This window comes from Pagrus pagrus (genome assembly GCF_965226575.1).
Source record: "Pagrus pagrus genome assembly, chromosome: 11".
In the NCBI taxonomy this organism is placed as follows: Eukaryota; Metazoa; Chordata; class Actinopteri; order Spariformes; family Sparidae; genus Pagrus; species Pagrus pagrus.
Genome location: NC_140195.1, coordinates 29,890,564 through 29,916,674, shown reverse-complemented (window position 1 = coordinate 29,916,674; position 26,111 = coordinate 29,890,564). Strand labels below are relative to the sequence as shown.

At 40.9% G+C, this 26,111-nt stretch overlaps 2 protein-coding genes across 2 annotated transcripts in view; both read left to right on the top strand.

The window, feature by feature from the left end:
* The window catches only part of plch2a (phospholipase C, eta 2a), a 66,082-nt gene extending 62,751 nt beyond the window's left edge, over positions 1-3,331 (top strand). Inside the window, exon 22 of the mRNA XM_084367073.1 lies at positions 523-3,331. Within this exon, the coding sequence (XP_084223199.1) occupies positions 523-2,165 (1,643 nt within the window). The 3' untranslated portion in view covers positions 2,166-3,331. The remainder of the gene's footprint in view (positions 1-522) is intronic.
* A 2,447-nt stretch (positions 3,332-5,778) lies between these two features.
* LOC311265375 (putative glutamate receptor) lies at positions 5,779-19,502 on the top strand. Its single transcript, XM_084366978.1, has 10 exons — positions 5,779-5,897; positions 6,052-6,127; positions 9,894-9,925; positions 11,938-12,117; positions 13,422-13,645; positions 14,375-14,472; positions 16,045-16,262; positions 16,426-16,645; positions 17,137-17,387; positions 19,001-19,502. Exons 2-10 carry the CDS (start codon positions 6,064-6,066, stop codon positions 19,097-19,099), a joined length of 1,386 nt encoding a protein of 461 aa, XP_084223104.1. The 5' UTR covers positions 5,779-5,897; positions 6,052-6,063; the 3' UTR covers positions 19,100-19,502.
* Positions 19,503-26,111: the final 6,609 nt, after the last annotated feature.

Here is a 26,111-nt window from a genome sequence, read left to right as displayed (position 1 = left end):
GTTATATATAAAATATAATATAAAATATAAAATAAATAATTTAAATACTACACAGAATCAACCTCTGCTTACAAAAAAAAATTATGAATTATGAAATTAGAGGCAATATGAATCTTTGAAAATGAAAGCCTTCCTTCAGGTAAAAAATGATTTGAATATATGCATGTTGTAAATTATCCTTGAGGTTGGATGTTCTAGGATGTTCAGGATAGATTTCAACCCAGTCCAGTCAAAAATAAGCAATTAGTGAATCTTAGAACACACAACCCAAACCTTTTAACTCAGCAAAGTTGCTAGAAGTTCGGTCCCCGTTTTTTTCGCCATTCTTCTTTTCATTATTATAATGAATGTATTGTTTCCATGCAGTATATCAAATCTACATTCTGGAAAAAAACAAAGTCACCACTTCAGGGTTTGGGCACTAGTTTCCCAGCATACAGGTATCACTTTTATAGCCAAAAGGCTTTTAGTGACCAGAGACTGTAATAATAAATTATGTCTTTGTTGTCTTTCTTTCCACAGACTATTCCACAGTGCAGAGACCAGCTCCCCCATTTCTAGCACTGAACTTTGAAGACCCCAGGAACACTCATGTCATCTGCTCGGTCTCCACTCCAGGAAAGAGCCTGTCTTTACATCAGTCCTCATCTGCACCACTGCACTCAGCATCCACAGCAATAAATGCAGACCCCCCACTGACCGTTCCTTCAAATGGGGTGGTACACAGTCCTATCAAGGTGAGCGGGGACCCTAAGAAACCCCCTACCCTTTCAAGAACCACGTCACCCACTCTGATGAATCCTGTCGAGAAAACTGGACCATCACAGAGTGCTCAAGACACCCAAACCAACAGAAGCACTCATTCATTCATGGAGCACACACAAAACCAGAGACAAAACCTAGAAACTCTGACACATAAGAAAAATGATCCAGCTGACTTAAAGTTTGATCGAAGAACTGCAGCAGGCGTGTCAACTGGAACCCCTACAGTCCCTGCAGCTGATATAGCCCAGGCCAGGCGAGCACTTTTTAGCAGCACACTAGTAAGAAGAACAAAAAGCGAGGGACATGTTCGAGTGGCTATATCCTCAGCTGTGCAGGCCCAGTCAGCAGTACCAGAAGTCTGCACAGATGCTACCATGAATGACCGCCTTTGGAGCAAGTTAGAGCCAGGCAGCCACCGTGACAGCATGTCCTCCTCTTCTAGCATTTCTTCCAGCGACACCGTCATTGACCTGTCCCTGCCTAACCTGGCCAGGAAGAGCCTCACCAGCCTGCCCACAGCTGGCAGCACCTGCGATCCTCCCTGGGTCAGTTGCCGTCGCTCAGCATTGGTCTCCTATGAAGCCCTGCGAGTCAGTAAGAGTAAATCAAACCCCAATCTTCAGCAACATGAGTGCCCCAAAGATGAGCTTAAGCCCCGTCCCTTACAGCCCCCCAAGGAAGCTACAGTGGACTCACCCAGCAGACTGACTCAAAGGAGGCACACATGGAGCCGGCTCTACATGGAAGGGCTCAAACAGTCATCAGCTAGTAGGCCGCCCACTGCAGCTACAACACCAACAACTACAGCTTCCTTGTCCAAAAGCCTTGGGGATCTGACCTCTGATGACATTTCCTGTAATTTTGACAGCAAGTATCGCAGCATCAGCCGGAGCTTCATTGTTAGGCCAACGAGGGAACAGATCCACAAGGGAAGCCCGCTGAAGTCTAGGTCATCCAGCAACCTGACTGAGCAACTGCGGAAGCTGACAAATGTGGAGCCCCTGACAGCTAGCGACTTCGCCCCGGAAAACAGGCCTAGAGAGTCACAGGAGGAGACTGAGGATGAGACCCTGGTGCGTAGGACCTCCTCAAGGAGCCAAAGCAGGGTGCGGTACATTGCAAACAGGGCGAAGAAGGCCCAGGAAAGGCAGAGGCTGCAGGGCCTGGTCCAGGGCAGAAGTGCAAGCTTCAGCCTCACTGGTTACATTGGCAGTGGGAGTAGTGCTAGCCCCATTGAGGAGCGAGGGAATCCTGAAGGGGCGTGTTGCGTGGCCCAGAGTCCTTGCACCAGTCTGGACCTGCTGAGTCAGCTTACCCCCCTAGGAACTCCCTCCCCTAGACAGTCCCAGTCCTCCCCAGACCCTGAAAACAGTGAAGTCTTTTTCATGCTCAAGCTCTAAGAACTGCCTGACTTGGAACCGAGTGTGAGAGACACAGCTAGAAACTTTGGAACACAGTCCAGTTTTTCTCAAGTAGAAATCTTTTTGAAAAGAAAGTTGCATATCTTTACTGATATCTCACAGAAAACTGGTTCACAATGCAGATTATTTCAATGTCTCACAAACTGTGTTCCACTGAATTAGTAATCCATGAACAATCAATTCTGTATCTTGTGCAAGATCCATTTTTTAACCTGTGCATTCAGAAAAACATAGTCTTGAACCTACTGGAGAGCATTTCTTCTAAGAGCAACTACTACAGCTCTGTCATCTGTTTGCACCAAATGTTAGATAATTGCCAGAATGTATTTAGTGAAAAATACCTGGAGTTTTTATATAGCTGTTTATGTTGAGTGTGACTACTCTCATGTTTGAGTATTTTTTTTTTAACTTGAGCATACAGTAGCAATAGATCGCGACTAGAGGACAGGAGTTGAAATGATCCATTCTTTTTATTTTACTTTAACTGTAATGGTATACTTTAACTGAGCTGAAATGTAGTTACATTCATCCATCCACTAGCAATATTCTGAAAATGATGGCATGGTACCATGTTGAATATAATGTACAGTTTGATGCTAAAACTGAGGCTTGTCTCATGTCTTTGCTAAAAAATGGAAGGAATTATTCCTACAATGCAGATCAAAAGGTCTTCATTTTTAGTATTTTTGTGTAGTGGTTCCATTGTAATTTGACTGAGCTGCCAATTTTTTGCTAACCTCCCTAATCTGTGGCATGTCAAAGCACTTTGATCCTGTACGTTAAAGCAGTGGTGGACTACTCCACACCAAGTTTAGCCCTTTTTTAGTTGACTGCATGTCTTTTATGCACTGTGATGTTTAAGGCTTTATTTTACAAAGACTTTTTATATCAAGATTTGTTAATACTCCAACTTCTATTTCATATAGTCTGACGTTGGACACAAGAGCATCATGCCTGAAACCCTGTGTTCTCATTGGTTCATGATAATAATACAAGATGGAACTGATCTGTATCGAAGCACGTTTTATCGTTGGCCTGCTGTATTGTTTGCACTGCCATGCCAGTTCTTTGTGCAAAATTTGAGGGACAATATTTAATTCAAACATTGTGTAATTATGACCTGAATAAATCTCAAATGAATATTATTGAAAGCTTCGCAGCTCATTTATTTCATTTGCACTCAATCTATCGACAGCTGCTTGGGCTCAGAGACAAAGAGGAGTTGTTAACTAACCAGTTAAACTCAGCCTTATCCAAGCTGACATGTAAAAGCCCTTGGCCTTGGTTTTGGCAGGGGCTGCTTGCTGCTCTAATTATGGACTCTGTTAGAGTCTGTGTTTACCAGCCATCACCTTTGTCAACCTCTCTGGCAACCGCCCCCAGACCTCCTGCAGGGCGGCAGAATGTTCCAGAACAAAGAGTTGAAGCTGCGAGAGAAAAACATCTTTTTTGTGCTGCTCAACAACCACGACTAGATTTCTTTTGGTCATTTTACTCCATAGTTTCCCCACTCCTGTTTCTGATTTCACAATTGTCCTGTATTTCTCCCGATTTATGACAAGTTATCACAACCCGTTTCTGGCACTGTACAGTGTGTTGTCTGTTGTTGCACCTGGTCCTCCTCAGTTATTGAGAAATGAGAGAAGAGAAAGACATGTGTCCTGTTTTTCTCTGCTACGTCAATTTTTCTGTTGTTCACGGGGGTCACACCGACGTCAGTCACCGACGGGAGGCAGTGGAGTGCACAGACTCTCTAAGAGGCCGAAAACATTTATTATAGAATTAAAAGTATTAAACATAAAAATGCTGTTGTGTTGTTCTTGTTATTTTTTTTTACATTTTGCAATAAAGCTGTGAGTTTTGTGTCATACAGTCACAGCTGTTAGTCATTAAAGTGATGAGCTTTGTAACAGTTTCTTAGATTGGCTGTTGAAGCAGGTGACGTGCATTACATTACAAGCTGGGTGCTCACTGTTTACTCAGCATAAACTGCACTACATTCAGACTTGACATAAACTAAGTCAAACTCATCAATACAGTCTTAATTTGTCTTTCCACAATCACAGCTTGGTCAATATAAAGTAAAAAATATTCCGGCTGTACGTAGGTTTCTCGCCAGTTGCTGATGTGTGACTCTTGCTCCTCTCCTGCTGCATACCTCTTGTGTGGCTCATCCAGCGGTTATGCTGCCCCCAATAGTTTTAGAGCAACCTTTCAAATCCTGGCTATTTCTTACAAATAACTCCTCAGAAAGTCGGCAGAATGCAGAAAACAATGTCTCTAAAACTCAAGTTTTTGGGGGAGGACCCCCAGACCTTTGCTTTGGTTTTGAAATCTTCCCTATTTTTGAGCTCTCAAGGTTTTACTCATGCTAATTCAGGTTTTGTAAATTCCCCCCAAAATGCTTAAGCATTCAGTGTTTCTTGGCAAAACTGTCATGCCTTTGTAACAGAATATGCACTTTGGGACACAACTCCAGGAAAAACATTTTAAACAATTAGTAAGACTTGCTTGTGGGCAGCGGGATGGTTGTGTGCAGGACAATGTAGTGGGGGATTGTATAGGGAGGGAGCAGACAGGAGCTCAGACCCAGAGTAAACTCTGATGATGACTATTTGGCAGAGGTTTTGGGGGATAAAGTTCAGGAGACCTAACTGTTGCTACACTTGTTCAATGGATAGCATTGAAACCTAATATATTGATAACAATAGGAGGACATCCATGCATACCTTTGAGAAAGCTAATGCAAATGTTTGTTGGATAACCTCTGGATCACTGATCAATTCCACAATACAAAAAATTAGACGTGCCAGGAACCCTGAAGTACTTGAAACCCTAACCCCCAGCGCAGCACCTCCCTGCTTTCTCAGGACACTGATTTGTCAGTCAAAGGTTTGTCTATTGTCAAGCCTGTGGTTTCCAAAGCTGACGGCCACCTCTGGTGAGCTGTCACACACTGCCAGGCCTCTTCCTCAGCTCTGTAAGACTTTGTGAAGCATGACATTCTCATTTTAGCACCACAGACTCCGTTCCAGCCGGCACACAAACACAAAAGGACAGCTTCATTAGGATTCCAAGAAAACCACAGAGTCCCTCTTAAAGCCGTATTTATCTAGACAGTTTGGCACGGCTTGGCCTCTCAACTGCAACCTCCAAGCTTTGTCTAGCACTTCAGCCCTGGGAGAATGTTTTCTGTCTCAAAGAGTGAATGAAGTCCTTCCTTTTAAGATGAAATCACTGCCTGTTTTCAAAAGGTTTGTGCAAATACATCAATTTGGTTTGTAGGTCTTTGGTAAAACCTGGAGGATTTTTTCCAAGTCAAAGAAACTTGGACCAATTTTTGTGCATACGTGCTTAAAAACAATCTAACCAACTGTAAAGTTACTTGTACCTCTCCCCCACCCACCTTCACCGCCCTCTTTCTAACATCCTGTAATATTATCTTATGAAAACAAGTGTAGCAACAGTTGGGTCATTACACTTCTCTCCTGAACTTTATCCCCCAAAACCTCTGCCAAATAATCATGAGTTTACTCTGTCTGAGCTCCTGTCTCCTCCCTCCCTGTGCTCCCCTATATAATCCCCCCCTACATTGTTCTGCACACAACCATCCCACTGCCCACGAGCAAGTCTGGTGAATTTCTTACGTGTTTTCCTGGAGTTGTTCCTCGCACATAAGTTTTCATTCCCAGTGCATCAAGCGTAACTGAGGTAAGGGAACTTCTATTTTACAACTAAGTGAGACAGTTTTTGCTTGTGATGAGGTTTCATCACTAAGTGTCACATGCTCTTGGTTGGATTGCATCTGAAATTGAGACAGATAATCGTGTTGACAGTAATGTATATTAATCAGTGCCATTTTCAGGGCTTTGGCAACATGAAAGGCTGCATGTCTTTGGTCGTCTGTCTGGCAGCCCTGACTGCTTGTAGCATCACTGCAGGTAAGAATAATGACAAAACCTCACAGCTGCAGCACATGTGGTTGAACGTGGTCCGTTTGGATAAATACTTCACATTCAGGGTTGTCACGATTCATGTTTTTGTTGCAGAACAAAGTCTTCATTTATATAAAGTCAACCATATACTCTTTATGTCATAACTTCATGTCTCCTTCTGCATGCATCCTTCTCTCCTATCATAATTCAATTAGAGCCCTACCAATACTCAATGTTAGAGACCGACATCAATAAATCAGTCGATATAAACACATTGTTTTCAATGATTGCTCAAAAATAGTTATTAAACACTTATTAAGTTTCTTAAGGGAGAAAGGATATTTTACACTTTAACAATAAACTTTAATGTCTAAAAAGACATCACTGCACTTTAACAGTGAACTTCAATGGGAAATTAATCATTTTAAATTACACCGTGCATCTTTTCTGCATATCATCTCTTATAAAAAGTTTTCATATCAGTGAATCTCAACATATACACCAAAACAATTTATCTGTGATAGGCCAATATCAGCCAACTGCCTCAGGTGTGCGACCATTGGGGGCAGCTGTTGCTCAGGAGGTCTGCATGTTGAAATGTCTTATGGCAAGATACTGAACCCCAGAATATGGTGGTATAGTGAAAGGATCTAAGTGGGCGGAGCCAAAGACTAATGGGTCTCATGTAGAAATACACTTTTAATGGCAGTCATCAATACATAATTCTGACGTAAGATCAAATGTCAGTGTCCTGGACCACACATAAGCCAGTTCACACAAAAGCTAATTTGCATTTTGTGCCGTGAAATCTGAATAATGCTGATGAAACAGCAATTTACTTCCTGAAAAATATTCTAAAATGATTGAATAATGGTAAACTTATTGAAGATGATCAGGTCTGGCTTACAGTAAATGACGACAGAATTGATTGCTTTGTGACTACATCTTTCATTTTCTGCCGTGTTTCATTTATGTCCGCCAACTTCAACCTCCAAATCAATGATTTTAGTCGGTATGGTGGCATTTTTAATGTTAAATACACAGCATTGTTGCCAGCTTGTGGTTTTTGATTTAAGACATACTGTTGATTATTATATCCTTTGAAATCTACATTGTTAGTTGTTAGTAGTTCTAAACTAACATTAGCTACTGTTGCTCTCTGTGAGCGGGTGGAGAGAGGCACTGAGACAGGTCACTCAACGTGCATAAAGTCGCATCCTTTGGACTGTCGCGGCAAATGAGACCCAAGTCCTTCACAAAGAAATCCACAGTCAAGCAGCATTTAACAACTTAAACAAATCATCCACAAGCTTGTACAGGCAACCAGGGAGACAGGGAAGGTCTAATTTTTACAGTCTGCTCACATATGGCCAATAAAAAAGTGATTCATACATGTAAATGGCTACACATTGTTACATAGAGCCCCTTTAACCATAGTTTATTAGCAGTAACCGCAATTATTCTCATACCATAGCCATGCTACCATAGCCACATGAAGACACTGTAGAAAGGAATCATTTTTAAAACATTTATATTAAACTTAAAAAAATTGCTGATGACCTTATACAGGGTTTCGCAGAATTGTTCAAAGTCAGCATTGTTGTCTGGCAATAGGGTTGGTTTACAATGGCTTATCGTGTATCCGCCGGCACCTCATTTGACCCAATAGGAGCGTCTATGTCCTGCCTGAAGCCTACAACAGCTAACGAGCATCCCTGTAGAGATTACAACCTTCTCTCTCTTCTCTCCTCTCTCTCTCCTGCAAGTCAGCCACTGGATGAAATCCTGTAGCCAATGAAATTTAAAAAATGACAATATATCATTTTAATCGGTTTTTGTAAGCCTACACTTGGAAACTATGCAAGTTTACATAGTTTTTCCAGGATGTTACTTGTTGTATTGCCTGTTTTTTCACCTAATGTCTCTGACTATTTTATATCCACAACGTTTGATTTAAGAGGGAAATATAGCACTTAAGTGTATGTATGCTTCTTTTACTCTCAAGCAAGGGTATTCTGGAGTTTTTTAAGAAAGAAAGAAAATAGTGTGCAATATAGAGCTGAAGTCACGCCCCTTCCGATGGACCCCAAAATATGTATGGTAGTGAATGGAGAGGGGTTTGTTTCTGGCGCCTCGTCACAGAAAAAGAATAAACAAGGCAATGTGACTGTTACTGTTGGCTGTGTAGTTTCTGTAATTACGCATTTTCATCGTGTTATATTTCATTAGTCTTTTGACACTACGGCTTTCTCAAGATAAAAATGAACTTTTTAAATTGACAAACATCATATGTGTGATTCCATTCACTACCAGAGTTTTTCTGAAATAATGTCCCATGGGGCAAACTGGAAGGGCCGTGCTTTTGGTTCTCTACTGGTTACAAATTTGAACTTACTGTAGACTAGATCAGACCAAATGCTGTGACCCCATTGTTTTGTTGTGTGTCCCAGCTCATAAGGCTCAATTATTAGTTATCTGCAGGCTTATCTCTGCTTAAAAAGAGTGTTCAAACTTCTATAACTCAATACCAGCAGCATTTAAACTTTTATGACAGTTGAGGAAGAAACTTACCTCTCATAAGAGACCAAAGCCATACCTGTACTCCAAATAGCTCAAAGCAGCTTTCACTTTACTCTTGGAATGCCTGGGATAGGCATTCTGGGATGATTTACATACATTTTCAGGAATATAAGGGGACAAGTAGTATATTTTTGGGAGTAAGGAAAGGTTTTACAAAACGATGACATCCATTCCTCCTCCAGAGCAGCGCTGCCTCTGCAAATTGCCTGCAGAGTTAAAGCCAAGCTCTGTGCCAGCGGGCCCTGGCTGACCTACTAGACGGGGTCACACTCCCAAATCATTCCTCTCATTTGACTCTGGCCCTGCTGGACTGCTGGAGTCCTATCAAAGCACAAAGGGTGTGCCATCCACTGTGGCAGAATCCCATTTCTCACCAGTGGAGGGGCTACCGCCTTGCTGTGGTCCAGAAAGCACTGTGATAAATCAATTAACCGTGTGGGGGGACGGCTCTGCAGGCAGGCAGTCAACTGACAGGCATCTCCGCAGATCGCAGGTCCTGCCATCTTCTCTAGAGGAGGCTGATGGATTGTCATGGGCTTTATATGACCCCACCGGGCCCACTTTTGTTATTGCATAAAATTATGAAGAATTTGCACCCCTGGCACCTCCGTTTATCCCCCCTCCTTTCTCTGACTGACCCTGGCAGGGCATGTTAGGGCCTGCTGGACACGCTGGGAATGCCATTGGTCACAGTCACAGCAAAAAGAAAACAACTCTTAGTGTCATGGGTAATATCAGGGGATGGGGCGGGGGGTTCACCCCCTGCTCTGGTTACATGGTGGACAAGGGTTTGAAAAACACCGGTAGAAAAACATCCTTGATCCCCCCCACAGGGATTCAGTCAACATCTCATTGGACCATGCAACCGTCCCCTCAGTATGGAGCCCTTTCTCCAGGTCTCCTGAAAAACAACCAGCAACAAAACTCTCATTGTCCCCCAGTTTCTGTTTAGCTTTTTTATTGCTGTGGCTGAGAGAAAAAGGCATGATGGGGGCTCAGAACAACAATATGCTTCATTAGGCTTTCAGAGGAGGCTGTGCACATAAGCTTGTAGACATGAAACCAAACTACTAATCAGCCAAAGAGCTGGCATAGACTAAATCCTCTCAGCTTTGTGCTAATATTCTTGCTTGTTGACATGCTTCATTACAAGAATCCAAAATTTATTGTGGTGCTTTTTTTTCTATTCCAGACGCCAAGGACTTATCCATCACGACTATAAAGGTATTCTTTCTTTTTGCCTTTTTCTCTACACCAGAATGCCAAAGTGGCAGTGGCCTATGTGCAGCTGAGTCATCTTGGCTCAGCAGAACAGTTTGAGTTTTTGTCATTTGGCCATCTTTTCCATCAGTAATAATAAAATTGTGCTGACCACGTTAAAATCACTAAAGATAAGTCTAAAGATACAAGAAACAGGAGCAGTCCGTCAGTCACCATGGTGACCACACACTGTCACACAGTTTAGTATGTGGACAAAAACACACAATTTCACGGTTTCTTGTCTGCACGATTGTCGGTAATGGATGATGTGATGTTGGCTTCCTGGTTTGGGCCCTTGATACACTTTTCAGACCAGGTGACACCAGGGATGCAAACAAGTTGGGGGTAAAAAAAGGTGAGAGCATTTGTGAATAAACAGAAACAGGTGCCTCTAGAGGGAACTCGAGGTATTAGAGAACATCTTGTCAATTTTAACCATTAAATGCATCTATCTGGCCAACTCTAAAGAGACAACAGAAAGATCTGTGTAACGTAAAGATCCATCATTTACACCTTCTGTACAAGACAAAACAATATGAAAAAAGTCTGTTGGAAAATCACTTTATTATCTGTTATCATTGCAGTCCTCCATCGCATTTTGACAGATGATGATCAATGTTCAGGCACAGCAAGCAGAAAAAACAGTGCAACATTTTCCCCTAATTATTTCACTGAAAACATGCAAGTGGCAACGCAAAACGTTACATGGTGAAATGTAGCATGACTGATACTGTAGCCTATACTGAAACACAGTTTAGGTTTTCAAATCAAAGCTGTAGGCTTATTTAAAAACAGAAGACTCATGCTGCTGTCGGCCCTGGCAACACCAAACACTACTACTAAGAGGTTTTCATAACAGCAATCCATAACATCAGAGATTAGATTTAAAGTAACAAAATACCCAATGCAACTGGTGCACTTCAGAAATGTAGTATGGTAGACTATTTATACTGATTGTATATTATAAAAGAAAGTGACCGAAATTGCTAGTTTTGAAGTTAAACTAACTTTCAAAAACATAAAGCAAGTCTAGAATACACAGATTGTGACTTGCAATCGTGTGCTCTCTGATGGCTCAATAAAGCTAGCCAGCTGCATTGCCACAAAACATGACATTTCAATTTTCTCCTCTAAGTTGTCTCCTCGGACTTGCATGAATCTCAAAACAGTGCAGTGGCCTACAGTTTGCGTTATATTTTTTTTATTATACTATTTTCATCCCACAAGGGGAAATTCTTTTTGTTATTTCATCACTCACATGCACACCCACACACAGTGTATAGAGGAGAATGAGTGAAAGAGCTGCCACATGCAACGGCGCCCAACGAGCAGTGTTAGGGGTCGGTGCCTTGCTCAAGGGCACCTTGGCAATGCCCAGGATGTGAACCAGTATTCTCCATTACTAGCCCACATCATACTTGTTTTGGTTCGAGGGGGGACTTGAACCAGCCACCTTTGAGTCCCCAAGCCAAGTCCCTACGGACTGAGCTATTGCCGCCCCAAATGCTTGTTAACTTCTGGATGAAGCCATTTCCCTAACGCTTAGCAGTTGTGCTGGATGAGGGATCACTTTAAGCCATGTAAAAGGTACACAGAGAAATCTTTAGATTGTTTCAGGATAATGATACTTTAAGGACTTACATTACAGACAAAATATGACTTGATAAGAATGTTTAAACAGTGAAAAAAGAAACAACTACACATAACCTGCTCGCTTATGACACTGCAATCTTTAAACAATCATTCACATCCAGAGATGTTCTCCCCCCTAACTCAAAGCCATGCTTAAAGTTAATCTCACCAGGGTTCGAGTCCAGATTTCCACCTAAAAGCATCAATTTGATTTTGCGATCAATTTAATATAGTTTCTCTTCATCTTCAAAGAATGAACTTGGCTGCTACTTTACTTCCCAGTTCTCCCAAAATGATCCCTCACATTCTCCATTAAAATGAGGTTGTTCATTCTGTTTCCTCAGGATGACCCATACACCATGAGCAGAGGCGCTGAGCTGGAGGGCTACTGTGTCGACCTGCTCGCTATGCTCTCCAAGAAGCTGGGATTCAAGTACAAACTGCACCTGGTGAAAGACAACCGCTACGGAGCTATGGACTCTAGCGGCAACTGGCAGGGCATGATTGGCGAGATCATCAGAGGGGTAAATCATTGACCTTGCAACTGTACTGGCTTTACTTAAAAGATAAGTTCACCATAAAATTAAAATTCAGTCGTTATCTTCCCACCCCAGGCCAAAGAAGTCTGGGGAAGTTTTGTAGTCAAGTAGATGGGAGATTTGTTTTAATGTAAAAAAAACCCCCCAAAAAAACCAGAAAAACAGTCACTGTAGACAGTCTACATGTGGTTGAGCTTGTGTACGCACTTCAGATGTGGTGTGTGCTAACACTTTTAGCTTAGCATCCTCAGTGAAGATTTCATCTTGGAAAAAGTGGTACAGAAATTGTCTTTTCAAATCAATTTGCTGTCTCTGTGTCACTGGCAACTTGGATTACACAGGATGAGCTGTTTGGAGCCAATTTATGTTTTTGTGGTTGTTTTCAGCTACTTCAGCTGTTAAGGAGAATGCACCAATGCTGTTTTGTAGGACTATGAAACTTCACCGTACGCATACGAGTGGGTAGAATAATGACTATTTGGGTGAACTTTTCCTTTAAAATGTGATACAGGGACTGAGCAGTGGATGTGTGTCATGTGATATACTGAATGTACTGTGTTTGTTATAGGTTTGTTAGCCTTTTCTCAAAGCTGAGCCTGTCTTGTGGTCCCAAAGGTGTCATGACCGAACAGTTTTAAAGCTGATGGTTGTCAATGCTAATTTGAATATGTGAATATTTGAATAGATTTCTCTTCTGATGAGCTTTAATCAGCTCTAAATTGGCTGAGTGGATTGTGTTATGTATCATAGCTGAAATGTATTTCTACTGTAAGTATAGTGACCCAAAAGTACAAAATGTATTTATTCATGAAACAAAGAATCACATTAACAAAAGCAGTGAATCTTATAATTAAAACTTAGACATTGAAAATTCAGCTTTTTTTATATAAAATTATCTAAAATTTAATAACAACAATAATAATAGTTATTATTTATTACTTATTTCAGCATTATATTGACATTTTAATAATGACCTATTTCAAAATGATTCATATATGACACAGACGGAGCCCTCTGTCTGTACTCTGTGGTCTTTTTATTTATATTTGTGCACTTTTTCTGGAAGCTTACAGATGTGGACAAAACAGAGCAGAACCACTAGAAAACATGGGGGGCAGTGTAGCCAGTGGTTCACGTGAGACAACCATAGCACACTACAGGGTGTTTGAACAATGACAGACATCTGAAAGTACTGGAAATGATGTGGTTGATAAATCGCAATGTATTTTAATGGCCTTGCATTACCTCTGTGTCTTGTGTATGATACGTGTGCTCATACCCTCCACCAGGAGGCTGACCTGGCCGTGGCCCCGCTGACCCTCACTGCAGTCAGAGAGCAGGTTGTGGATATGACCACCCCCTTCATGCAAACAGGAATTGGCTTCATCCTGCACAAAGATCTGGCCTCTGAGGAGAGCACCTTTAGTCTTATGTCACCCTTCTCCACTGACATGTGGATCGGTGTCCTCATCGCATTCCTGCTAACGGGTCTCTGTATGTTCCTCGTCGGTCGGTAAGTGCATGCTTCAAAATGTCCTTGCAGACAGAACCTGGTGGATTTAACTTGAACCTGAAGTGAAAAACCCTTAATTGGTGATATTTTGCTCTTTTTCTAGCCACCTTAGTCCCCCATAATATCTTGTGCAGATAGGATCTTTTCACATAACCACAACCAGCATTTTCCGTGGTAACAGAACACTCATCCTCTTTCTTAGAGCAATTGGTATAAAATTATATGATATTTTGTCTCTCTTGAAGTTTATCAATAAGATTAATTCATGTGATTGTGTCAGTAATAGATAGCTGCTAGCTAGCACAAGCTAAACTGCAATTGGTGGAAGTAAACTGCATACGCTTTTTTGTTGTGTTATTTTGAAGTGTTTATTAGGGTTACTCATGCAGTGTTCATCCGCCCCAAACAGCCAGATGACTTTACAGTTTATTAGCCTTAAGCTAAGCTAAGCACACCATTTCAGACACTTACCAGAAACTCTGTTTTGCTGCTGCAGTCAGGTTGATAAACAGGAGTGAAGATAAATCCACATTTTAATCCCAAAAGTAAAAAAGTAACCTCAGAGCTCCCCTCCTCTAAACAGCTCCAGATCAGAACAAAATCTGATGTGACTTGGGGTCTTTATTCTCCAGAGGGTTTGGCTTTCTGCACCCAATTTTCTCTGGTGTCAGAAGTTACATATTGTACGTTTAACAGTGCTGGCTTTGAAGCCCATTTATTTTTCTCTAGGGTCAGTCCCACTGAATGGGCTGAGCCGGACACAGAGGAGCACAACTTCACGTTGCTGCACAGCTTCTGGTACATCACAGGAGCTCTCACCCTTCAAGGTAACACAGCAGTACGCTAAACTGCACCACAGGAACAGAAACACACATGGCTGCTGACTGTCTCTGTTCATAGACTCTCATAAAAAGATATGTTGCACTGCAACCTTATGATCGTCCAGTATGTTACAAAGTCTTTGACGAATGTTTCAAAACACAACTTCAGTGCGCAAAACTCAAAAGCCAAAACTGCTCGACCCAAAACTGACCCAAAATGAAAATTCAGTCATTAACTACTCTCACCAATGCTGATGCAAAGTCAAGTTTTGTATTGCACAAAACATTTCTGGAGCTTCACAGCAAAGCAATATTTCCTAAACAACTGAAGTAGATGGGACTTGAACCAAAAACAATTAAAATGTCTCGCAACAACCCGTCTGATGTAATCCAGGTCTCTGAAAGCCCCAGGATCCCAAATCGATTCGAAATGTCGTTATATATACCCTCGACGCACAGTCAAATTTGTGCACCCTAACCCTTTTTAACTTAGCAGCTACAGGTAAGATTTCAGCTTAATAAAGGGTGTAAATCAAGTTGGGTCTGGTCAAAAATGTTTTGTCATATGCACAGTTGAAGAAACAAGTTTCCCTGTGCAATGAAATTCTTCCTTTGCCTCTCAAAATACAATGAAACACAAGGAAAAAGTTCAAATATAAAAATAATACAAAACATTTGGTACAATTTACAATATCCTAATATACAGCATCAGTACAGATATATATTATCAGTAAATGGATATAAACAGCATCTTTCAGTTGGGATCTCAGGCATTCCAGAAACTTGTTGGCCGAACTGTGTGGAGCTTTGTTTTATCCAGTTGTTTTTTTATATTTTTAAAAAGTCCCCATCTACCTCAGTCGTTAAGGAGAATGCTGCAACGTTGTTTTGCTGTGAAGCTCCAGAAATATTTTGTGGACTATGAAACTTCACCGAGTCAGGAGTGGATCAAACTCTCATTGGTTACAGTAGCAATGATGACTGCGCCTCGCGCATGGAATGACACAAAAAATCTAGTTCCATAATATTATTCTACCAATATCAAGTAAATTGTCACTATAAACAATAATAACTAGCTTAGTGTTGAAGTTTGCTAGCAGCTTTGTAAGGTGAGTATCTGCATGAAACGGCAACAAAGCATTTTTTTGTTTTTTGTGCCTAAGAATCGAGATCTGGACACACCGAGCGTGTTCACGCTGCCCACTGCATCCTCGGGATGGGTTAAATGCAGAGCACCGGTTTCACTGTGTTGTACATTGTATGATATGTGATCAAATAAAGACTCTTCCCTTCTTCCCATCCCTTTCCATTGTCATGGTGGTGTGTACAAAATGACTCTACTTTCATTTTTGGGTGAATTTATCCTTCAATGGTTCCCCAATTTGAATTGTGAAAGCTTAGTCAGAGCAATCATTAAATAATGTTAGACCTATCATTGACAACAACATCCAAGGTAGTGATCATCATCAACGATAAAACATCTTTGTTGTTTCAGATTGAGCATGAATTTATGTCATTCAGTGTGTGAGTGGGTGGACCTGTACTGCAGCCTCTTGACTTCTCTCACTGTCCTCTCAGGTGCTGGTCCTCACCCCAAGGCCCTGTCTGGACGGCTAATCAGCGCCATCTGGTGGCTGTTTGCTATACTGCTGCTGGCCTGCTACTTTGGCAACTTCAACTCCGCATTGCACTCCAACAACAAACACATCTCCATCATGAGTTTTGAAGACCTCGCCAACCAGGACCTGATTGATTATGGCACAGTGGAGTCTGGATCCACCATGATGTTCTTTAAGGCACATTCAGCAGCTCCTAACTAGAGTTTATAGTGATTACAGCTGGTTCATAACTTCTGAGAGCACTTCATATAACTGAGTGGGAGATGACATGCTCCAGATATCACTCAGAATACAGTGTTGGAGATTAAAATGTTTTATTTTACATTGTTTTCTTTCCCAGTATTCCAACAACCCTGTGTACCGCCGTATCTACCAGCACATGGAGCGTAAGAAGAGCTACGTGCAGAGCATGGAGGAGGGTGTTCGCCGCACCCAGGAGGGAAACTTTGCCTTCATTGGTGAAGCAGTGTCCTTGGACTTGGCAGTGGCTCGCTACTGTAAATTGACCCGTTCACAGGAAGTCATTGGTATGAGAGGCTACGCCATCGCAGCACCTCTGGGTGAGTGGTTTGGACCTGTCACAATGTTTTCTGTTGTCAGGGACGACATGGTGTTTTTGATCAAAAATCACTCACTTGTGAAATTGTTACATGTTTCGAGTAACCTTTCAATTCAGATTCCTGTGTTAAGAATTTTTAGGTAATCATTGCATCTTTCAAATAAGGTCATAATAAGTCCTGTTCAGACCTGTATGAAATTCTGTCTTCTCTGAGCCGATCACAAGTGGACCGCTCTAAGCACAGGTGTGAACGCCACATTGTCAGGATGAATGAATTACACGCTGATTGATTTTCATTTCCAGTGTTTGGCCTCTCTTAACCTGACAATGTTAGCATCAGAAAAACTTTTTAACTTATTGTGGCCATTTTGGAAAATCTGATGGAGAGCCTGAAACCAGAGAGTGGGGGCTGTTCCAGCAGCAGGACAATGCTCATAGGTTTGGAGTGAGACTTTCTTTCTTCCATCACACTGCCTCTCCTTGCTTCACCAGGTTCCCCACTGGTCAAAAACCTAACCATCGCCATCCTCCAGCTAAGTGAGTCCGGAGAGCTGACGTACCTGCGAGACAAGTGGTGGGCCAGCAGCTGTATGGGTGCTGACATGGCCCAAACCTCTGAGGCCCTGCAGCTCAATGACCTTCGGGGTCCCTTTGTCCTCCTGGGCCTGGGATTGGCTGTTGGGCTCCTGCTGGCCCTCATCGAGCTCCTATCAAGGGCTCGCAACCTAGCTAAGGATGGCAAGGTAGGGAAGAGTATCCCCACCGGTAACCAGTGTTGCTGTAGGGATGGGATGTCGGTCCACCACTTTGCGTTAGACTGAAATATCTTAACATTACCATGAAACTTTGTCATTCATGTTCCCGAGAGGATCAATCCAGATGACTTTGGTGAGCCCCTCTAATGCCACTGACAAGTTGACATTCATGGCTGTTACTGAAATATCTCAACAACTATTGAACAGGTAAAAAGAGCAAAAAACAGTGCTGCTTCATCAATGCAGATACAAAAAAACAGGTGCTCTTTGGAGCTTAGGACATATGAAACCAAAAAGAAAGAGTGAAATCCTATTCTTTGCTTTGTGATCAGTAAGTGATAAGCAAAAATATCACAGCACACTGCTTTGGCAAAACTGAAAAGCATCCATGAAACGTCTACGCGCCAAGTGCCATTTATTCATGCGCTTTAGTTTTTTGCACCGCAGTGTGCCTGGGTATTTTTGAGAGGTAACACTTCATTTTACAGGTCAGGAAAGTTCATGGTAAGTAGGTGGTAATTACCAAGAAACATATTTAATACTTCCTGGTAATTACCCCCTCAATACCACATGAATCACTTTAACATTAATTGAAAATGACCCCAATATTATTTAATGATAACATCCAGCTTTTTGCCAGTAAGCAGTTAATAAATAGCTGGTAATAGCTGATCATTCCATTTTAACTTCCAAATAGTTTCTGTCTAACTTCCCGTCAGCAAGCCACTAAACTGAACTGAGCTGCTGCAGCTTTACTTCCACACTTCAGTAAATTGAGATCATTTTTTCACCATTTACATTCTCGCCAATCAACAATCAGTCTCTCTCCCTCTTTCACACAGATGATGATTGATGATATAAATATTCACTTTTTCCCCCTATTAATTAGCTAAAAAACATTTCTGATTTACTGACCTGCAGAAGTTTGCAGGAAGTAGTTCAATAGTTCATCAGTTCAAATTCTGCAACAACTGAACTCGCTTCAGTTTAGTGGCCTGCTGAGGGGAAGTTGAGTGGAAGCCAGCTGAAATATTATAGAAATGATCAGCTATTTATGAACTGCTTATTGGAAAAAAAGCAAAATATTATTAGAAAATGATGTTGGGGTAACTTTCAATACATTCTGAGCTATGTATTGTGGTATTTGGGTGGTAAGTTCAAACATATTTCATATATATTACGTGGTAATTACTGCCTACTTACATAGAAATTTGTAGACCTGTAAAATAAAGTTAAACCTTTGTTGGCTTATTGAAATACAACCTCTCTCTTTTCTGGTTTCAGCTATTGTATGGACTTCAGTGAACTCTGGTACATGAATTGGATGATGAATTACATTAGCTTCAATGATCTCCTGCCAACATGAGGTCAACATTTTAATTTGTCCAACACTGGTTTATGACCAAAGTGTTGTTTTTAGTGCTTATTAGCATATGTTAGGATGCTAACGGGGCTAAACTAAGATGGTGAACATGTTAAACATAGTAAACATCTGATGTTAGTAATGTGTTCAAAGCACAGCTGTACAGCCTCACTGAGCTGCTGGCATGGCTGTAATGTAGACTCTGCTTTTCTTTACCATTTCTTCTTCTCTGTTACAGAAATCGTGCTGCTCGGTGTTGACATCAGAGCTGAACCGACGGTTTGGCAGCGGAGGGGAGAGCGCAGAGCAAGACAGCTTAGACAAAAACAAAGCCTAAAAGAAACGTTTGCATGTTAATAAGACAGCAACAGAGATGAGTATCAGCTGAGAGCCTCTGTCCTGTTCCCTTACACACTAGTTGTCTGTGTTTCTATAATAACAGCCAGGTGTTCTGTTCTGTGGTGGTTCTGTGTGTTTTGTACTCTTCCAGAAAAGCTTTGAGACCACAATGAATACATCAGCTAGCAGCCGCATCATAGTCAGCAACAATCCAAGGGACTTAGAGCTTCAAAGTGCAAATACTAATCACTCTGATTGTTGACTGTTCAGTGATGTTCTGTGTTATAAGATATGTACATTACATCCTCTATTAACTCACATGTATTTCTTTTTAAACTGTAATAGTTTCATAACAGTTTCTATTTGTTTGCTATTCCAAATAAATCCCCCAATGTCCTGCATGCTCTCTTGTTTCAGAGTATGCCACACAACTTTATTGTTCATGGTGAAAATGTGTTTTTGACTACATCTTAGCAGACCAAAACATGATCAAGACATGTCATATTAGAGACAACAACATTATACAGACAGAGAAAACAAGAGTTACAAGATCATCTTGTGATGGGATCAAACCAGCCGTGACACTCGCCAACAGGTTCACATTCTGACCCATGACTATTCAGTAGTCACTGCTACATTAGGGAATTTAAACGCTGATGGCTGAAGCGACATTTGGAGGGACTGGTACGGCGTTTGTGAAAAAAAAAAAAGCTCCACACGGCGCATGAGCGATTCTATCTCAACACTTCCTGATGTTGTAACCCAACAGACTACTACAGGAGAACGTCTGGTTTGCTGTACCAGAAGTACGTCAACAAGTGTTAGAAGGTAGTTATAGAAGCAGCCGCTGTAAGAGTTAAATGTTGCTTGGTGATATTCCTTTTCCACTACTAGGGCAACGTGTTGGAATGTTTGATGGATGCCGCATCTGTCCCTCTACTGTCACTGTCACAAGTCCCTATTATTACATTAGACCTCTACAGTAGGTGTCTCCAAGACCACAAAAATATGAGTCAGAATGAATTTTCTTTGAAAATTGATGTGTATGGATGGATATTTTTATGTGCATGAAATGGAAGGAGTCCAGACTAAAATACATTAGTTTGAAATGTCTATTAAATAGGTGAGGAGAGAAAGCTATTGACACAAGTCTGAAAAGCTCATGTATAGGTCACATGAGCTTTTCAGACTTGTGTCAGAATGCACTTTTGAGATGGTCCCTACGTTCAGCTCCTCCGGTTCCCTTCTACTGTCAAGTGATGCACAGCGTCAGGTTTCAACACTGACCATGAGGTTAATGGTCTGTTCTGCACTGTACAACTCATCTGGTGAAAAGAGATGACATGACACATCAGGTCCAAATTCAGATTACATGTACTGTATACGAGCTGACTTTCATCTCAGCAGGGGATGGCTGTGGTGTGACACCTCACATATGTGAGCACGAAACCACTGAATAGTCTTCGCAAGACATCAGGACAATTTCCAGCCATGTGCAGGGAATAATCCAAGTGTCCAGGAGATTGGTTCGAAAAGACTTTATTTACATCTGAAATCTTCACTGTAGCTGCTAAGCTGTTAGCGTGCACCCATCTGAAGCTCAACTGCACATTGCAAATAACATCTTTTCACAACAATTTGGGATCTCAGGACTTCCAGAGACTTGGATTAAATTAAAAAGATTAGTAGAGCGAAGTGCTTGCGCTGGGGCGTGTGGTCTGGCCAGTGTCTCTTGTGGGTAAGTAATGCCAGAAATACAGTGAGAATGATTTGATCAAAGCTGTGGATAGCTGTTAGTAGCTCTTTCAGCCAGTGATGAGATCTGTGTAAAGGAGATTGAATTGTGAAGAGAAAGCAAAGCCACACAGTGAAGCATTTCAAACTGATCAGTGTATGAGGTGAGTCAGTAGGGAAGAGGAAATGACCCTCTCTCTCCTATATCCTTTATTAACACACACCTGGTGTAAATCTTATATATTCCATTAATATCCTCACATATTCCAGGCTTACAGCTGGAACACGGTAGTGTTGATGATTAACCTTGTTTCCATGCAGTCAAGATAAAAACAGATTCACTCTTCATGCTGCGAACGCCTCTCCTTTCAACAGTTGGTTATGTACCTGGTTGACCACTTGGAGGTGCTATTGGATCTCTATTTGTATGAAGATCAGGGGGTTTCATTCATGACACTGTGACCAGTGATTATTCAGAAGTGCAGTAACACACACAGCCTCAGTCTGCATCAAGTAGAAACCCAGAAGTCTTCCTGCCTTTAATATTAGGTTTGGAAAACAAGTCTGCTGAACATTCAGACGCATTACATGAAGAAATACTGTTGCATATTAGATGTAGCTTTAAGTTGATATAGCTCTGAATCAGCAGCCAAGCAAAGTAAGGCCACTGCCCAGAGCTCTTTAGGGGCCCCAGTGGCCCCAGATTCATGTCAGTTCATTTGTAGTCATTTGATACATTTAAATCCATTTGGAAACATGCATGGCTAAAACACAATGCTAAATGGAATGATCAGAAAGTTAGGCAAAGTTTCACAGTCCAAAAACATTTCTGGAGCTTCACAGCAAAACAGCGTTGCAGCAGCATTCTCCTAAACAACTGAAGTAGATCCAGTGGGACTTTTAAAACCTAAAAAGTCATCGGTGAAAACAAAACAAAGTGGCTCCACTCAGCTTGTCCGGTGTAAACCAAGTGTCTGGAAACCCTGAAATCCCATACTGATTTGAATAGATGTTATTTATACCCTCCACACAGTGGAGCTTGCACACCCACTTCAGACTGGGTGCATGCTAATCCTTTTAGCTTATCAGCTACAGTAAAGATTTTGGTTTTGAAAGGGTCCAAATAACATCTTTCAAATAAATGTGGGATCTTGGGGATTCTGGAGACTTGGATTGTGTCAGACAAGCTGTATGGAGCCATTTTATGTTTACCTCTGCCAAGGAGGTTATGTTTTCACCCATGTCCATTTGTTGCTTGGTTGTCAGCAGGATTACACAAAAACTACTGGATGCATTTCCACGAAACTTGGATGGAGGATGGGTCTTAGCCCAGAATAGACCCCAATAATGGTGTGGTGTGGATCCAGATAAAGGGACAGATCCAGGACTTTTTTTCAGTCCTGGACATTGTAAGATAGAGTGTTTTTTCAACATCTTTGTTAATTTCTCAGGGAACAATGCATGAATTTTGATGATCAAATCAGGTGTATTTAGGTGGCTGGTGTCTATGAGTACTATCTACATCTACTTCAGTAGTTTAGGAGAATGCTACTGCAACTTTACCCAACTTTCCATCAGCATGTGGATAAGTAATGAATGATATAATGAATGACTTTTCATTTTGGGTGAACTGTTCCTTTAAGGCAGGTCCTGCATGGTTTCCTGTTTGGTCACCTATTAAATATTTTGCATTGTGAGTAACTTAGGTTTTCATCATGGTCATTGTCAGCAGTCAAAACTGTCCTTTTGGTCGAGGAAATGTGTTGCAATCTCGTGGAGGTCACGCTAGCAACTTAATCCATATATCAAGAAAAGACAATTGATCACCCAAGTCCTCACAGTTTATCCTGTCTTTGTATATAAACATGGTATACCAGGGTTTCAGTTATAATCTGAGCTTCTTTGGGGTCTCTAAAATAATTAACCCTAACTAACATTAGTGTTGCAGGTGGATGAAAAAATTGATAGCTGCACTCTGCGCTCTAAAAGAGAGAGAGTGAGATCCAAGACTTTCACAGACTTGCATGGTCATTGTCACTGTCATTCATGAAAAAATATGATGTGTTGTTCCTCTAGAAACACATTTCTATTCACCTATTTATATCATTAATGTTAAAAATATGCATTACATTGAAAAATGCATTATTTGCTATTAAAATACTAGTTGCTAATAATGTATACGTGACCCGTACAGACCTGTATGATTTTCCTACTTTCATGGGAGCTCAGCTCCTATTGGCTACAATGTAACTAAAACCCAGCTGTATACTATGGGTTGGCTTGGCCAATTAATGGAATCAGTGGGTTTTTTTTTCATTGCTGATAAATTAATTTAAAAATGCACTACATCGGCTCTGATGCAACATGCAATCAGCAAAGTAAGTAGTAACTAAAGTTACCAAATAAATGTAGTGGAGAAAAAAGTTAAATATTAGCCTCAAAAAGTGGAAGTTGTTACTTTATACTTAAAAAAGTACAAGTACCTCAAAATTGTACTTATTACAAATTGTACTTATTACTGTACATTACTTGAGGAAATGTACTTAATCACATTCCACTACTGCAATTTATAATATATAATAAATATATTGCTCAAACATGAGCAATCGTTCCCAAAATCTACTCAAACAAGGATATTTTTCTTCAGGCAGCTGTGCCCACAACATAACACATGTAAAACCACACAAAACACACATAATCCTAAAGAGTTGGTAAACCAAACTAATAGGTAACCAAAATGTGTTTGAATGTGAATATAGCTCTCACATCAACAACATTCCTGCACTGTGTGTCATATGGGATCTATGAGTATGTTCATTCGTAAAAATGTCCTCCGGCTGTGTGAAATGACCTGCACTTGAACCTGCTAATCAGCTTCAGGACTCATTGATTTAGCGCTGGCGGGAGAAGCTGACGGCTGAGGCTGAGAAGGCAGGGGGTAGAGGCATGAGGGAGACACGGGGAGGTAGAAAGAAGACCAGTATTGATTGGGTTGGCAGGCAGATCCTGACAGCTGCACTAAGCTAGCACGTACTTCCCTCAGCCACAGTCTGCAGCCCGGCCGACAGGGAAGTGCCTAAGAAGATTAAACTGTAAATCCCCCAGCAAACACACTGTCTCTCTTCCACAATTAAAAGCTTATTGATGGAAATGAATGCAGATATGAGGATGTGGATGAGAATTGTGAAGTTGACATCTAAGTCTCAACCTTCATGTCCTCAAGGCATGAAAAGTTGTTTTTTTAATCATGGTCTGGTTTAGGCACAAACAACACTTGCTTGGAGTGAGGAAAAGATCATGTTTTGGCTAAAAATACCTGTCTTTTTGTCCTGAGGTCTCCTTACAAATATCCAGTGGTGTGAAATTTACAAAAGTTGAAATGCCATGGTTCCCTCGTCAAAAATATCTGGTGGTTTCACATTTACTAATGTTTACAAACCTCTGCTAATTCAGTGCTAAACACGTTTCATCTCCAATTAATTCTTCACAATAAAAGTCCCCTGTTATTCAGTTATTTAAAAGCTTTTATTGTGAAGCAACAAAATCAGAACATGTTGAGTTTTCACCAGCAGAGACCAGATTTTTAAAATAAAACCGGGGACAATATATCATCAACTGTATTCAGTGTTAATTTCTAAGAAATGAAAAACGGGAACAATTCTGTTTCACGTATTGTGACCATGTTAACTGCTGTAATAAACTATGGTGTAGGTTTTGACTTTGTTGTATCACAATGTGTGTGTGGTATTTTACTGCTGTAGATGTTTAATATTGAGCTCATTTACAGTGGCTAATTTAATCTACAGCAATGCATCATAATCTATAAGATCATTATGTTGTAGCATCACTGTTCTGGTTCTATAAAGTCTGAAAAACAGCCTGTTTTCATCTTTGTGAAGATGCATTTTGCAGCTAATCCAAGAACATTTTTAAAGAATTAATTTAGCTGAAGAAGGAGGAGAACACTTTGTCCCCCAGTTTATCACAAACATTCAACGTCAACACATCTGGAGATACATGGTATTTACTGGGTTGTAATCTGCATAGTAACTAAAGCTGACAGACAAATGTAATGGAGAAAAATACAGTTTTTGCCTCTGAGGTGTAGTGAAATAGAGGTATAAAGTTTTACAAAATAGAAATGCTCAAGTAAAGTACAAGTAACTCTAATGTATGCTGAAGTAAAGAACAGAATAAATGTTCTACAAACCACTAACAGGCACTCTGTGACAAAACTACTGCATTCCAGAAACACTGCAGAGCAGACAGACCTGTCCCGTCTGAACAGTCCTTCTTTTTATCTTCATTTTTCCTTCTCACTCTCCTCTCTTCCTCTCCAGTCCATCATACAGTATTTAGATAAATACTCTGACAGAGTCCCATGCTTGCCTCAGGTTTGTGTTTTATCACAAAAATATTGTTTGGAATAATGAATTTGCAGGCTCTGTAATCATATCTTTATCTTTCCTCCTCTATCTCCCTCACTCTTCTTCCTATCAAGTCTTCCTCCTTTCCGCACTATCTGATTTGAAAAGATATTTTTGGTAATGTGGATTCATTTGTTGGCCGAAACAAGCACAACATGATTGAGTCATTAACCAGTAGGATCTGCTACTGCTACTTTTTTTATTTTTAATTTATAATTTATTTATTTTTTATTTTGCCTGCCTATGCATTATTTCACTTCGCTGTCTGTTTTGAAGTCACAGTAAAAAAACGGGGACAGTTCCAGGGACAGCTCGAGCCGGGGACAGGACACTAAAACAACGACTGTCACCCTTCTGATCAAGCCTGCTGAAACTGCTGAAAGAGAACATACAGACTGACGTTTTAGCAACATTTTGCTGAGGAATACAGAGCAGTCCTAACTTAATGGTGTTCCCCTCCTTTGTACTGACTACGTCCCAACAGCACGCAGATTTATGTATTTATTTTCATTTGGGTTGCATCTCCATATTCATTATTAGTCTATTTAAACTCTTACTTTTGGTTAATCTTGGTTTTACGAAACAGAGATTAGAACACATTTCAGAATAAATTCATCCTTGTTGGTGTTCGCTGTTTGAGTCAAGATGTGAAAGAATAAATCTTAATCTCATCTCATCTCATTTTAATTTCAAATAACGATTCAAGTGTATGCTTAAACTTTTTTGGATTCATTAGAAAATAATACAGAATGTCAATTAACAAATATAAAGCGCACAATACAGTAACCTTTCTCTCTCTTAGCGGTGGCCTAGATTCCTCTCAGCCCATCCTCTGCCTGTACTGTAGCC